Genomic DNA, 15,294 nt, shown 5'->3' with positions numbered 1-15,294 from the left:
CACCGCCATGATTTCATACGGGATACTCTACCTGTGCTGCTAGAACATGTGCCTTTACAAGTACGACACAACATGTGGTTCATGCACGATGGAGTTCCTGCACATTTCAGTCGAAGTGTTCGTACGCTTCTCAACAACAGATTCGGTGACCGATGGATTGGTAGAGGCGGACCAATTCCATGGCCTCCACGCTTTCCTGACCTCAACCCTCTTGACTTTCATTTATGGGGGCATTTGAAAGCTCTTGTCTACGCAACCCCGGTACCAAATGTAGAGACTCTTCGTGCTCGTATTGTGGACAATACGCCATTCTCCAGGGCTGCATCAGCGCATCAGGGATTCCATGCGACGGAGGGTGGATGCATGTATCCTCGCTAACGGAGGACATTTTGAACATTTCCTATAACAAAGTGTTTGATGTCACCCTGGTACGTTCTGCTGCTGTGTTTACATTCTATGATTAATGTGATTTGAAGAGAAGTAATAAAATGAGCTCTAACATGGAAAGTAAGCGTTTCTGGACACATGTCCATGTAACATATTTTCTTTCTTTGTGTGTGAGGAATGTTTCCTGAAAGTTTGGCCGTACCTTTTTGTAACACTCTGTATATTGTAGCAATGTGTGTATGTACACTGATTAGCCTAGGCATTATAACCACCTGCCTACTATCGATACAAACCCGCCCTGGCGATAACAGCATCGTCTGCTAGTCAGATGGATGATGCGTGCAGTATCGGTGTGCGGTCTGTCTGTGTGTAGAATGGGGAAGGGCGCGCGATCTATCTTTGACCGCAGGCAGATAGCGATAGCCTAGAGACTTGGCACGTGCATTTCGGAAACTGCGCGACTTATCGAGTGTTCGAGGAGTGCTGTAGTGACCGTCTTCAGCACGTGCCGAAACCAAGGCGAAACCACGTCCAAACGTTGGGGGGTTGGGCGGCCAGCCCACATTACAGATGTGGGCATTGTAGGCTGGGCAGGCTGGCAAAAAAGGACAGGCGACGATCTGTGACGGAACTAACATCAGACTTTAATGCTGGGCAGAGGGCAAGTGTGGCTGATCACACAGTGCGCTGAACTCTCCTAACAATGGGCCTCCACAGCGGATGACCCACGCATGTGCCGATGTAAACACCACCACAACATCGGCAGCTACGACTGAAGTGGGCACATCACCATCGGCACTTGACGTTGGCGCAGTGGCAGGGCGTTGCATGGTCTGATGGATCCCGATACCCTCTTCATCATGCCGATAGGAGGGAGCGAATCCGTCGTCTTCCAGGGGAACAGCTCCTTGGCACCTGTACTGCGGGACGGAGACAAGCTGGCGGCTGCTCCATTTCACTCTAGGGAACCTTCATGTGAGCCCATGTGTCTAGTGTCGAAGGCGCCATGACGGCCAAGGAGTATCGCGCACTAGTTGCAGACCACGTACAGCCGTTCATGTCGATGATGTTCCCGAAGGCAGTGGCATTTTTCATCAAGATAATGCGCCATGTCACGAGGCTAGGAGCGTGATGGAGTGGTTCGAGGAACACAGCGGCGAGTTCCAGTTGTTGTGCTGGACTCCCAACTCGTCATAGCTGAACCCGATCGAACACATCTGAGATGTGATTCAATGTGACCTCACAGCTCCTCGCCTCCTTCTCCGGAATTCAAGAAAATTAGATGAGTTGTGTGTGCAGATGTGGTGCCAACTCCCTCCAGCGACCTACCAAGATCTCACTGCTTTCATGCCACGATGTGACGCCGCTGTTATCCATGCCAAAGGTGGACAAATCGGCTATTAGGTAGGTTGTCTTAATGTTCCACTTGATCTGTGAGTGTGTGTGTATTTATCTGTGTTCCGCATCTCTTTTGAAACCATTGGACTGATTTCAACCAAACTTGGTACATATATTCCTCAATGTCAGGTAACAGGCGCTGTGGGTGTAAGAACCACCAACCTATCATAGTTCAGAAGATGACGTCAGAAACAATGAGATGTGTGAAAAACTGCCACCTCATATATGACTTTTCTGTTTTATAACTTCTGTATTACTAACTCTATTCACAATAAATTTCGCAGACGGTTTCCACATATGCCGCTAAATGCACCAACAAATTTATATTGTGGTACCACCTCATAAACACTAAGACGCGCGAAAAAGTGCCGAATTGTTCATGACATTTAAATTTAGTACTTATTTGCTACTCACTCTATTCGCAACACGTTTTGCAGACGATATGTCATATACTGCTGAATGTGTATTCAAAATTATATCATTGTATAACAGATTAAAAAATATGACGTCATAAATACTGAGATGTGTGAAAAACTGACGCATCACGCATGTCTTTTGCATTTATTACTTCTTTGTTAACAACTCCATTCGCAACGCATTTCGCAGACAGTATCCGCGTAAGCAAATGAATGGACATACATACATATATCACCGAGCGGGGTGGCGCAGTGGTTAGACACTGGACTCGCATTCGGGAGGACGACGGTTCAATCCCGCGTCCGGCCATCCTGATTTAGGTTTTCCGTGATTTCCCTAAATCACTCCAGGCAAATGCCGGGATTGTTCCTCTGAAAGGGCACGGCCGACTTCCTTCCCAATCCTTCCCTAATCCGATGAGACCGATGACCACGCTGTCTGGTCCCCTTCCCCAAACCAACCAACCAACCAACATACATATATCATTCTACGACACATATATCATTGTACAACATATGGTTTAGGAGATCTGAAATTATGAACACCGAGATGCATGAAAAAGTGCAGCATCATGTTTTGAGCCCTCATATATTTATTATTTGAGACACTCCTGCAGTCGAGTTAGCTTAAGGAAGTTGCTGACACCTGGCACCGCTTCCAGCAGTTTTCACGTGTGAAGTACAAACGGCTGCAGCGAAAACAAAAGCCGTGTATAGAGCTATGAAGAGGCGTTGCTTTATAGACGTTTACAAAATCGTACCCTAGACAAGCAGAGCAGCTGTTCCCACCGTACAGAAACTGAACAAAATCGTCTCACACCGAGTTTTGTTGCATGAGTACAAATAAGATTCTGTTTCTAACAGAAAATTTACAAAATTAATACTGGGACAACGCCGGGTTTGTCAGTAATTTGATGAACGAGCCAGAGTTTATATTAAGTGCGTTTCATTTTTAACAGCTAAGACGTATTTATAACAACAGCACAACGTTACTGATTGCTTCCTGTTTCCATAGACAGTGAAACGTTCATGCATTTTGTTTGTAACTGATAGTGTTGTGGAACATGTATACAATACACTCCAAAATATATTGAATGTGTAAACGATAAACCCTTTTAAGTTAACACTAATATAAAACAGTGCCAGCCTTCAGGCATTCAATTCTGTTATTGATTATATGTTTTTGCTAAGTTTTTGTAGCTCTTAAACTGGTAGGCAGAATGTTGTTTATGTTTTAGAGAGACGTCATAGAGCAATTCAAAGTGAGTTGATGTTGTAGTAGGTCGTGTAGACCGTTAGTATTTTAAATATCTGTGAATGCTTTTCAAATGTAATTTGGTCACAGTGTAAAACATGTCTCGTATCTGTTGTTACTGTGAAGTTATTTTCTGAGTCGTCTTTACGTAATAAATATTGTGCTAGGAAGAGCTTTCTTGACTTTGTTAGTATTTACATCGCTAATAATGAGAAAAATCTGATAACGCAAGTGATCTTTGGAACCAGAAACCTGCAGTTTGACTGCAGCAATTGAAATTCAACACACACATTGATGAAATTCTCAAAGTTGCATTTGTGGAACATTTGAGTGTGTGCTCAAAATCTATTTTTATCGACAGCAAGCACAGAAGAAGTCACAATGTCTGTGTAATACATTAGATTCGAGCAGTCCTCCAGTCCTTTTGCACCTAGGTCAAAACACCTCCTTTCCCTAGAAACACCAAACACGGGCTAAAATTGCCCTTCCTTTTTTATTTTTTAGAAATACATGGCAAATATCATTCTATGTTTTTGGGTCTTTTCCTATTTGTCTGTTACCTTATAATACACTATGCTGTACGTTTCTATGGTTATATTTTTATAATTGCAAGTACAAAATAGGAATTTTACGCTCAAGGGCGCATTTTGCCCGGAGTTGGTACTCCACGCTACCATAATTCTTATTATCTTCCCTACAACCACCAAGCATGGGCAAAATTTGTCCGTATGTTTTTCTTTCTTTTATTCAGTTGCCAACCTCGAACATGAGTTTTACAGTGGTTTGTTGAGCGGCTAATTGTTGAGTTTCACTATCATTGTTGATTTTAGAATTTCCATTATTACTGTTAGCAGTTTGTCACAGTAGAGCGACGCCTTTATTGTAAAGTAGATTTTGTAAGATGAGTTATAGAGGTTTGAACGACGCAGAAGTTCTTGCAGAACTGTTACTAGACGACGAGTTATCAGATTTAAGCGGTTTTGAGTCAGATTATACAGAAGTAGAAAAGGATTCCAGTGAAGAAGCGGAGGACAATGAAGAAGAAACAAACCATGCAGGTAACGCTCCAAATAAATATGTTACAAGTTCCGGCAGAGTGTATCTTGCAGAAGCTCCGAGACATAGTAAAAACGATTTTGGTAACATAGTCCATGAACGTCAAGGAATAACCAGAGCTGGGAAAGTAACAAGCATATGTGAATCATTTAAAAAAAATTTCACTCCTCAATTAGTACGGAAAATACTTGGCCATACAAATGAAGAAGCTGAAAGAGAAAACGTATCTCTCTCTAGCGATTCTGAAATATATGCATTGATGGGAATTTTAATTGTAATGGGAGTTTACCAGGACACCAATATTTCTTTACCTGATTTATGGTCAAATTTATCGGGAAGAGCGTTTTATAGAGGAGCTATGGGTAAGACAAGAGCATATCAGCTATTGAAAATTCTTCGCTTTGATGATAAAGGCACCAGGTCAGAAAGACGTGTACGTGACAAATTTGCGCCGCTGTGTGAAGTATTGAATGGAATATTCCCACGGTACTTCAGAAGTGGACCTGACAATACAATTGATGAAATGTTGTGTCTTTTCAGAGGTCGTTGTCCTTTCAGAGTTTTCCTCAAAGACAAACCTGGAAAATATGGAATATTAGTCAGAATGCTTTGAAGGGAAACTGAACGATACATCATAAAAATGGAAGCGTATGCTCGAAAAGACAGTAGACCTGCCAGTGAACGAGGTCCTCTTGAGCTTGTGAAGAGACTGGTGGAGCCAATAAACAATACAGGCTACAATGTCACAACGGACCGCTTCTACACTTCTATGGAGCTGGCGGACATTCTCTATCTAGACTACAAACTTACATTGGTTGGGACACTCAAATCAAACATGAAACATGTACCGCAGGAATTTAAGACGACAGCAGGCAGATAGCTGTATTCTTCGAAATTCGCATTCACAGACTCATCTTCTAAGAAGCCGCCCGTAACAATTGTCTCTTACATAACAAAGGAAAAACCAAAGAAAAATTTGTTGATGTTGTCGACACAACATCGTAATGCAGAAGTTGATACACCAAGAAAGAAAACACACATAAACCTGTACTACGAGGTGTGGCTAGAAAAAAACCGGACTAGTACTAGTGGAACAATAAAACGAATGCAATAAGGCTGAATGTCGCGTGGCCCGTCACGTGACTCTCGCTCCGCCTACTGCTCGAGTTTCATCTGCCTCCTGCACTCAGTCTGCCCGTGGCGTCTATTTTAAGTAGTTGACGTTTTGTCTGTGCGTCGGAAAATGTTGAGTGTACAGAAAGAACAGCGTGTTAACATCAAATTTTGTTTCAAACTAGGAAAATCTGCAAGTGAAACGTTTGTAATGTTACAACAAGTGTACGGCGATGATTGTTTATCGCGAACACAAGTGTTTGAGTGGTTTAAACGATTTAAAGATGGCCGCGAAGACACCAGTGATGACACTCGCACTGGCAGACCATTGTCAGCAAAAACTGATGCAAATATTGAAAAAATCGATAAACTTGTTCGACAAGATCGCCGTTTAACAATCAGAGCAGTGTCTGAGTTAACAGGAGTTGACAAGGAAAGTGTTAGGCAGATTCTTCATGAAAGTTTCAACATGAACAAAGTGTGTTCAAAAATGGTTCCCAAGTGTCTCACAATTGAACAGAAGGAACGCCGAAGAATGATTTGTTCTGACATCCTGGAAAACATTGAAAGTGATCCCACCTTCTTAGAAAATGTTATTACTTGCGATGAATCGTGGTTTTTTACTTACGATCCCCAAACTAAACGCCAATCGATGCATTGGAAAACTCCTGGTTCTCCACGACAAAAAAAAAGCACGAATGTCAAAATCGAAATTCAAGGCAATGATGATTGTTTTTTTTGACATCAAAGGGATTGTGCACATTGATTGGGTACCAGAGGGACAAACAGTGAATCAGCATTTTTACATTAGCGTCCTGGCTACCCTACGTGAGCGAGTACGGAGAAAACGGAACGATTTGTGGAGAAAAAAGTCATGGATCCTTCACCAAGACAATGCCCCAGCTCACAGTGCGTTGTCAGTGAAGACGTTTTTGGCAAAACACAACATTCCCATCTTAGATCATCCACCCTACTCACCTGATTTGGCCCCCTGTGACTTTTTTCTTTTCCCTAAAGTCAAGTCAGCTTTGAAAGGAACTAGATTTGAGACTGTTGAAGCAGTAAAAGAAAAAGCGACGGAAGTAATGTATGGACTTACCGAAAATGATCTGCAGCATTGCTATGAACAGTGGAAAATTCGTATGGAGCGGTGTAGAGACCGAGGAGGAGAGTACATTGAAGGAGATAACATGAAATTGTAAATAATTGTAAATAAATGTTTTTTCCAGCATCAGTCCGGTTTTTTTTCTAGCCGCACCTCGTATAATTCCACTAAGGGAGGAGTGGATGCCGTAGTTAGGACATACTCTACAAAAAGGGGTACGAGAAGATGGTCACCGTCAATGTTCTACAGCCTACTTGATATGGCTGCAGTTAACTCATACACACTGTTCAAGATGAATGCGCCTAAATGGAATGAAGGGAAACCAAACACAAGAAAAATGTATCTCCATGAATTAGGCAACGAACTTTTGAAACCATACGTTGATGAGCGAGCCATGGATTTGAAAGGACTCCAGTTGCCTATTATTTGCGCGATGGGAGAGATCCTAGGAAAGAAACTAGAGGTAAACAAAATTCCTGCAGATGAAGAACCAACTAGGAAAGCAAGGTGCTACTTATGCTTGAAGAATGCAAGTAACCAGAGAGCAAGAGACAACACCCCAAAAACCAAGTTAACATGTGGAAGCTGTGAGCGACATCGGTGTAAGACTCATTCAGAATCAACCATTTTGTGTGCAGGAGGTAAATGTCGTCTGTAAGTGAAAATATTCTCTCCAAGTGAAAAGTGTTTTCCTAGAGTTTTGAATGCACAATAACATTTATTTTAGTAAGTGTTTTCATTTCTGTTTCTGAAACTTTCTCTCTATGACAAAGCTGTATTATTCAGTTAATAGATCAAAGAGTGCATAGAAACTTTAGACAGCCATTGCATTCAATTACAAACCTCCTTATCTTGTTCACACAAACTTTCATTGACCAAGATTTGACCATTCTTGGTTGTTATATTCACCCTTTGAGTGTTAAAAAATTAAGCTTTCAATTATGTTGTCACTATTTCCTGTTAAACTAATATCTCAATGGAAACATATAAATACATATCACGACAAATTACAAGATTTACAACTTATTGTAACACCGGCAAAATTTGCCCTTGGTTGGTGCTCCGTGTAACCTAAAATACCTTGGCGTTTCTAGGGTTACGTTATCTTGCGTCAGATGTAGGGAATTATGCTTCGAAAGGCGTATTCCGCAATCCTTCATTAGGACACTGTGCTGGTTTCATTTTACTGCCATTTTGACTGAGATCAAGTGTCTACAGTTGTCAGTCGCAGTAAGAAGAAGAAGAATTTGTATAGATATAATTAATGTTCAAACACTATTTACGTTGGAAAATAATTTTGCTATCGAGTTTTGAGAAGACTTCGAAGTGTCATTTATAAATCCGTGCTACGCGTAACTTTTTGAGGGCACTTTCATTCTGGATTCCGTTCAAAGGAAATGGATTGCTCGCATAAAGCTGAAAACTGTGAAAAATTTCCATTGTGGAAGAGGGATAAAAAGATGTGCCCGAAACGTTCCATGTGCATGTGTATGTTTAAGACAGGAATCCTACAATACTTATGCAGGATGGATCATCAACTAGACAACTGTGCCACCTAGAACAATAAAGGCAAACAGAGACGATAAATTCAGATAAACAGAAAAACTTATTACTTATCTGAATGAAAGTAGTTAATCTGCTGTAATATGTTATTGCATATAACCACAGAAGAATCTCGTGACAATCGCTGATTGTGTTAGATAAGAATTATTCGAGGTCAGAACGTACGGGAAATTCACAAATAAACAATGAAACAGTGAAACAAAGCAATACAGTACTGGCACCAGTGCTCTTCATCAGCTTTAAAGCTGGGATACCAATAAAAGAAATATTCGTTTCTTCAATTGTACAGAGTCGCCTAGGGTACAAGGGCCTCACGAATACTAAGTGTGTTCTCTTTACGAACTTCTTAGATGTTCTTAAAAGACGTACTTAACAGTTAAGTTATGTTCCAGGGCTGTGTTAATAGTAATATCAATAACAAAAATACAATATATAACTGAAGCAGCAACGAATATATGATAGCCGCAGGAGCTGTGGCGATCAGAAGTAGACAGTATCACGCATTACATCTGATTGTAAAACCCTGACACCCACAGAACATTTGCGAATGAGTGATGAGGTCACCAAAGTAATTCACCAGAAATTGAAACAGTACCGTTAATTAATGCAAGACTTTGCTCCATACTACAGATATGATCCTGTCATTCTTGTAAAAAATAAAAAATGCTGGAACTGCAGCACAATCAACGCAAAAACAGTTCGATGCAATCGACCTGATACAACAATAACCGAAAAGTAAAAAAAAATAAGAAATAAAAATGCCTGAACCGCAGCACAGTTATCGCGAAGACAGTTCGGTGCAATCGAAATGATACAACAATAATAATAACAAAACTGAGGAAAGCCACTTTCCCCACAGTCGTCGTTGCACCCAACATCCACAGTTTGCAAACCAACTACACTGAGACGATGGCCAACTGCAGGGTATTGACAGGCGTGATGAAAGATGAAAGCGTAGTGGTCACGGAAGTCTCTGCACATCGCCCCTGTACTAATATGGGACATATGCGTTGTTCGGAAACGGGGCGTGAAGAGAGCCTTTAGGACGAAAATTCCACCCTTCGCTCATTGGCATCCGGAGAAGACATATGTGTCGTAGACCTGCCAGAATAGTTTGCAGGGTCTCGGAGAACTTAGCTAGCTTAGTGATAACTTGTTGTTTCAACCGTTATCATTGTATCGTTGTTAACACTTGGTTTAAAAAAAAAAACATGAAACGAAGAGAACTACTCCACCTGGTGTGCAATATAAACGAGACACATGAAATAACCCAGACTTCAAGAAGAATGTAATAATTTCGATTTTAAAAAAAGGTGCTGGTTTGTTTTAATATTACTGAACTACCGGTTTCATAAGCTATGGTTGCAAAATATTGGCATGAATGAATTATAGAAGAGTGGAAAAACTAGTAGAGACTATTTGGTGGCAGATCAGTTTGGGTTCTGAAGAAATGTTGGGTTACGTTAGTCAATACTAACTCTACGATGTATCTTTGAAGATAGAGTGAAGAAATGCAAACCTACGTTTACAGAATTTATAGACTATATAAATGTTTTCACAATGGTTACTGGACAAACTGGCGCATCCTTAGGGGTGACAGTTGCTCAGCTGAATCAGAGGAGTGTGTGGTGGAAGGAAAACGCACCAACACCTAACAGTCTTACTTCTTCACTCGCAAGAAAGGAATTCTTGTTAGCGTTGAGCCCAAGTCGAAAGAAAACAGTATCTTGTCAGTGGAAAAAGGTTTCCATCCATAGAACTTGACTTTTAAGAGCATCACATACTAGCGACGAATTGCAACAATTTGTCGCGCGATCCATCAGTCGATCACACATGTATGCGCAAATCACAGCGAAGAATTGCAATTCCTATGCAGTCCAATGAACTGCAGACAACGAATCCCGCTCGCGTCTCAGTCTGGCGGCTGAGTGCGATAATTTTATGTAGCTAGTAAGTTTGGGTCTGGACTCTTTTCGTTTCGTTATTGCGACGTGGAGTAAGGACTTCACGTTAGCTTTTACACTTATTCAGGAAGCAAAAACCACTCAGAAAAATGAAATCGAAGAAAGCAAAGAAAGCACATTGACAGCATCAGGGCACATTGATAGTTACGGGGTTGTATCACACTAAAAATATTGTAGAACTCTCGGCAAAATCTTCAGAGACTAAACATGAATGTATTTTAAATAAAAAATCCTCCTGCAACAACATAGGAACTATTTGGTTCAGAGTAAATAGTGACATAATCAAAAGGAATCAAGAACAGAGAAATTTCTTTAAAAGTAAATAATGAACTGATCGAAGATAGCCCCAAAACTGTAGATAATTTCAAAAAGTTTTTTAAATGTAAGGAGCAGATAATTTAGTGTTAAAACTTCCTCAGTGGCTAGCCTAGTGTTCTTAGGGAAAACGTTACAGAACAAGTAAAAAAATTTCAGTTCCCGTTTTACGATTATTAGTCGAGACACGGAGATCAGATGCCACTGCCAATGCAAAACATAACACTTCATTTTCCACTCGAGACCTCACGACAGAGGGACGTTCGAATACTGGTTAAAATGCTTGGCAAATGTCATCGGAGAGGGTAACGAATTGTAGGTGATATTACTGCCATTTACACGAAACAAAATGTGTGTTATTGTAAGTTAAATGTAACTTAATGCCTCATCACTATTGTTCAGATTGTCCATAAAGAAGGTGGAAGTAAGCCTCTCTGGTGAAGGATGAGTGGTTGCAGTGTAGAACAAAAGGGAAAGTATGGTGGCGTGGTGGGCAGCACGCACCTACCCAGCGAAAGTCGCGTGGTTGGAGTGTAGATTAGAAGGGCAGGTGTTGTGTTCTGCCTGAGAGCAGGCACCATGACTGCCCCCGCCTGATCAAGAGCAAATGGTTGCAGTATTGAACCAAAGGAGATGTGTAATGATGTGGTGGGCAGCAAGTGCCCACCAGGTGAAGGGGAAGTAATTGAAGTGCAGGTTAGGAAGATGGGTATAGCGTCCTGGTTGACAGCAGGTGGCAGGAGAGGGTCAAATGGTCAAGATGGGATGTTTTATGAAATGCATAACATACAACTGTTTAAGTGTCTTATACTATTACTATAATTTTTGCGTCAAACCATCATCACAGAATCTGTATACATCAAAACAAAACATGAAACAACCAGGAATGCATCAAGTCCGCCAATACATGAGGTGGTATAAGCTAATACTTACAAAATATCAAATACCAAAATAGCAACCCATACAAAAACTGCCCCATGTGAAATGATGAATATGTAAAGAACCAAACAGATATCCATACACAATACGAGTTGATGGTATGTTCAATATTCATTAGGTGTACAAAAATCAAAGGTTATGAAGAACAACCGAAGCAGAGGATATAGCTTTCAAAAATACTACAACATGTGGCATAAAAATTGGCTCTAGACATAAAAACAGAACAAAAATTTATTATAAACTTACAAGGTGTATGTAAAAAATAGGCACAATGTAAAGGCATATGAAAGAACAGTCTTTACTATTTTTAGGAGAGAATGACTGCAATTTTGTAGAACAAAATGAGAAATATGGGGACAAAATGTAGCTCGTGTGCATACCTTTTGAAGGGTGAGTGGTGGATCGTATATAAGGAGGAAAGTTTTAGTGTCTTGGATCACAACAAGTACCATGAGTAGAACTCTCAGGTGTAGACGGAAAAGTTAAATTTGTTGATATCGTGGGCAGCTGGCGCGTACGGTGTGAAATGCGAGTTGTCGCAGTGTATAATAGGAGCACCACCCTACTGCAAGCGTTATGAGTCAGCCTACCCGGTGAAGGACAGCGTAGAACAAAAGGAAAAGAGTTGTGACATGACCGACAGTGGTTATCTAGGTTCTGAAGGAAGAATAGTTGCAAGACAGATTAGCAGTACAGGTATGGTGTCCCAGGTTCCATCAAGTGAGTCTACCAGATGAAAAGAGGATTGGAAATGTGTGAGCAGCTGACACTTCACAGGTGAAGGATGAATGATTGGAGTGTAGGTTAAGTAGACATGTAGAGTCCTGGGTAACAGCAGGTGCCTGAAGTTGGTTTATGTGGTGCAATGAATATGCCTACCTGATCAAGGACGAACGGTTGCAATGTATGACAAAAGGGGACATGGGGGGCAGCAGGTGCCTTCCTGGTGTAACGTGAATAGATACAGTAGAGATGAGGAGGACTGGTGTACCGTCCTGGCAGACAACAGGTGGTAGTAGAAGGACTGTGGTGATGAGTCATTGGATGCAGTGCAGAATAAGATAAATGTGATGACCTGGCAGGCAGCAGTCATCTACCCTGTGATATTCAAACGGTTATAGTGTAGTTGGCAACGGGACTAGCGTCCTCACTGAAAGCTGTCGACAGGTGTAGGTCTACTAGGTAAAGAGAGTATGGTTACAGAGTGCAGGAAAAGAATATGTATGGTGACATAGTCAAAGATGAACGTTTGCAGTGTAGATTAGAAGGACACGAGTAGTGTTTAGGCTCACAGCAGGAACCAGGAATAGGCATAAATGGCGGAAGACAAACTATTGCAGTATAGAAGAAAATGTGATGTATTGAAATGTGGTAGGCCAATCTGATAACGAGCGAATGGTTGGTATGTCGGCTGGCAGTCATAACCAGAAGTGGGCTACCTGGTCGTAAGGATGAGGCAATTCTGTGGAACAAAATGAAAAGTGTAGTGACATTGGGAACAACTGGCGCCTACCTGGTGAACTGTGTGTGGATCCCGTGTAGATTTGGAAGACAGGTAGTGTCCCGGCTGACAGCAGGAGCCAGTAGTTCGTATACCAGCCAAAGGGCTAGTGGTTACAGTGTAGATTAGGGAGTCAGCTGTAGTATCCTGGCTGACTGGGAGAGAGTGGGCCTACCCAATGAAAGGAGAGTGGTTTCTTTGTAGATAAGTAGGACACCAATCTCCAGATGTAGGGCTACCTGGTGAAGGGCGAGTGTTTGTAACAACGGGAGAAGCGTGGTGATGAGAAGAGTTGCAGTCACTGATCTGGTGGGGTCAAGTGGTTGCAGCGTAGAACAAATGGAGAAGTACGGTGAGATGTCCGCCTGCGGGCGTCTACCTGGTAAATGGCGAATGGTTGCAAAGCCCAGAGCGGCACTCTCCGGGCGCCAGCGTGGCGGGACAGTGGTCGTGCTCGCGGCAGCAGCGATCCTCCGCCTCTCTTGGTCCCAGGTCGTGGTAGGAGCGCGCCACACTACCAGGGCCGCACCACTTGGTACCTGCAACACCAGATCCCAAACCCTGTTAACATGCCACCCTGGTAACAATCCGACTTAAGCCTAGCAAACGTTTTGTATCTGTTCCTGACGGAACCGTGTACTGAAATAAGGTACAATTGCTGTACTAAAACAATAACTACAGCCCAAGAATTCAGTGTCTTTATGGGAAGATCAGAGTCATATCTGGTCCATACCATATTTTCAAATGTTTGTAACCATTATGTCTGAAACTTGTTTACTCTTTCTTGAATGTTGTGACTGTCTTTTAACGATTTCTCAGAGATAGCACTCGAAATTCAGTCATAGAAACACTTTTTAAATGAAATTCGTAACACAAAATAGCCAAAATTAGAGGTGAGTGCAGGTTTGTAATTTTTAGTTGGAGGGAACAACAAATTATGGCACGAAAAATTACATTCGCCAGTCCAAAAAAGGGCATGTACTATTTTGGACAATATAATTACTATGTAAATCAAAACTTAGAATTAATGTCTTATCTCAATTTACAATACACACTCACAGAAAATTTCTCGCCGGCCGAAGTGGCCGTGCGGTTAAAGGCGCTGCAGTCTGGAACCGCAAGACCGCTACGGTCGCAGGTTCGAATCCTGCCTAGGGCATGGATGTTTGTGATGTCCTTAGGTTAGTTAGGTTTAACTAGTTCTAAGTTCTAGGGGACTAATGACCTCAGCAGTTGAGTCCCATAGTGCTCAGAGCCATTTGAACCATTTTTGAAAATTTCCAATGTTGTGAAAACATCTTGATACAAAGATTAAGTACGAGGCCTGTTCAGAAAGTAAGCTCCGATTGATTGCCAAATTGAAACCACAGTGAACATCAGAAATGTTTTACTTGTAACAATTAGCTACACCTTTCAGCTACTTCTCTACGTAGTCGCCGTTCTGACTTAGACCTTTGTCATAGCGTTGTACCAACTTTTCAATAGCCTCATCATAGAAGGCAGCCGCCAGTGCTTTCCGCCAGTTCTCCACGCTGGCCTACACCTCGTTGTCTGTGTCAAAATGTTGTCTTCAAAGACAGCGATTCATGTGACCAGAGATGAAACTCAGGGGGAGACAATTGCGGACTGTATTGTGGGTAATCTAACATTTCCATTTGAAAACGATGCAGGAGCATCTTCATTGCCCCTGCAGAATGCGGCTGAGAATTGTCGTGAAGACGAAACAGCACGACAGTTATGTAATGTTAGCTGCATAGCTTCAGGCGAAATTTCTCACCAGACCCTCGTACTTGGCGGCAGACACTATTTTCTAGACATCTTTACGCACTCACTGCGAGCTCAGAAATGAGAAGAGCGACGTGATGCTAACTGGGGTTATACTAGAGACACTATCCAACACATCTGTGCAAAGCTTTATCGGATTTTCATAGTCGTTTCCATTTCGCGACCGATCGGAGCTTACTTTCTGAACGCCCCTCGTATTTGTCTTTGTTTCAGCAATGAGAAGAAACTCTTTGAATTTCCACCTTATAATAATAGATATTGTCTGAATCTACGGGTTGAATATTTAATATCTGCTTTAAACATTCAAGTGAAATACTGAATTTATAAAAAAATGAACAGTGGTCGTAGCTAACACTCAAGTATATGCGTTTAAAGTTCAAAGAAGGATTTAGAAACGGATCGTATCCCAGATAGTGATTCACTGTCCACAAAACATTTAATACAGTATACTGAATCGAAGAAAGATATTTAAAGACTCTTCCGTACATTACAGTATC

General features: G+C 41.6%; 1 protein-coding gene across 1 annotated transcript in view; it reads right to left on the bottom strand.

Moving 5' to 3' along the window:
• Nucleotides 1-15,294, bottom strand: part of LOC126419591 (phospholipase A2-like) — a 148,381-nt gene that overhangs the window by 36,222 nt on the left and 96,865 nt on the right. The window contains exon 3 of the mRNA XM_050086777.1: nucleotides 13,392-13,551. Within this exon, the coding sequence (XP_049942734.1) occupies nucleotides 13,392-13,551 (160 nt within the window). The remainder of the gene's footprint in view (nucleotides 1-13,391; nucleotides 13,552-15,294) is intronic.

The sequence above is a fragment of the Schistocerca serialis genome, chromosome 9, assembly GCF_023864345.2.
Source record: "Schistocerca serialis cubense isolate TAMUIC-IGC-003099 chromosome 9, iqSchSeri2.2, whole genome shotgun sequence".
Classification (NCBI taxonomy): domain Eukaryota; kingdom Metazoa; phylum Arthropoda; class Insecta; order Orthoptera; family Acrididae; genus Schistocerca; species Schistocerca serialis.
The sequence above is the reverse complement of the archived record's forward strand: the minus strand, read 5'-3'. Positions and strand labels throughout refer to the sequence as shown.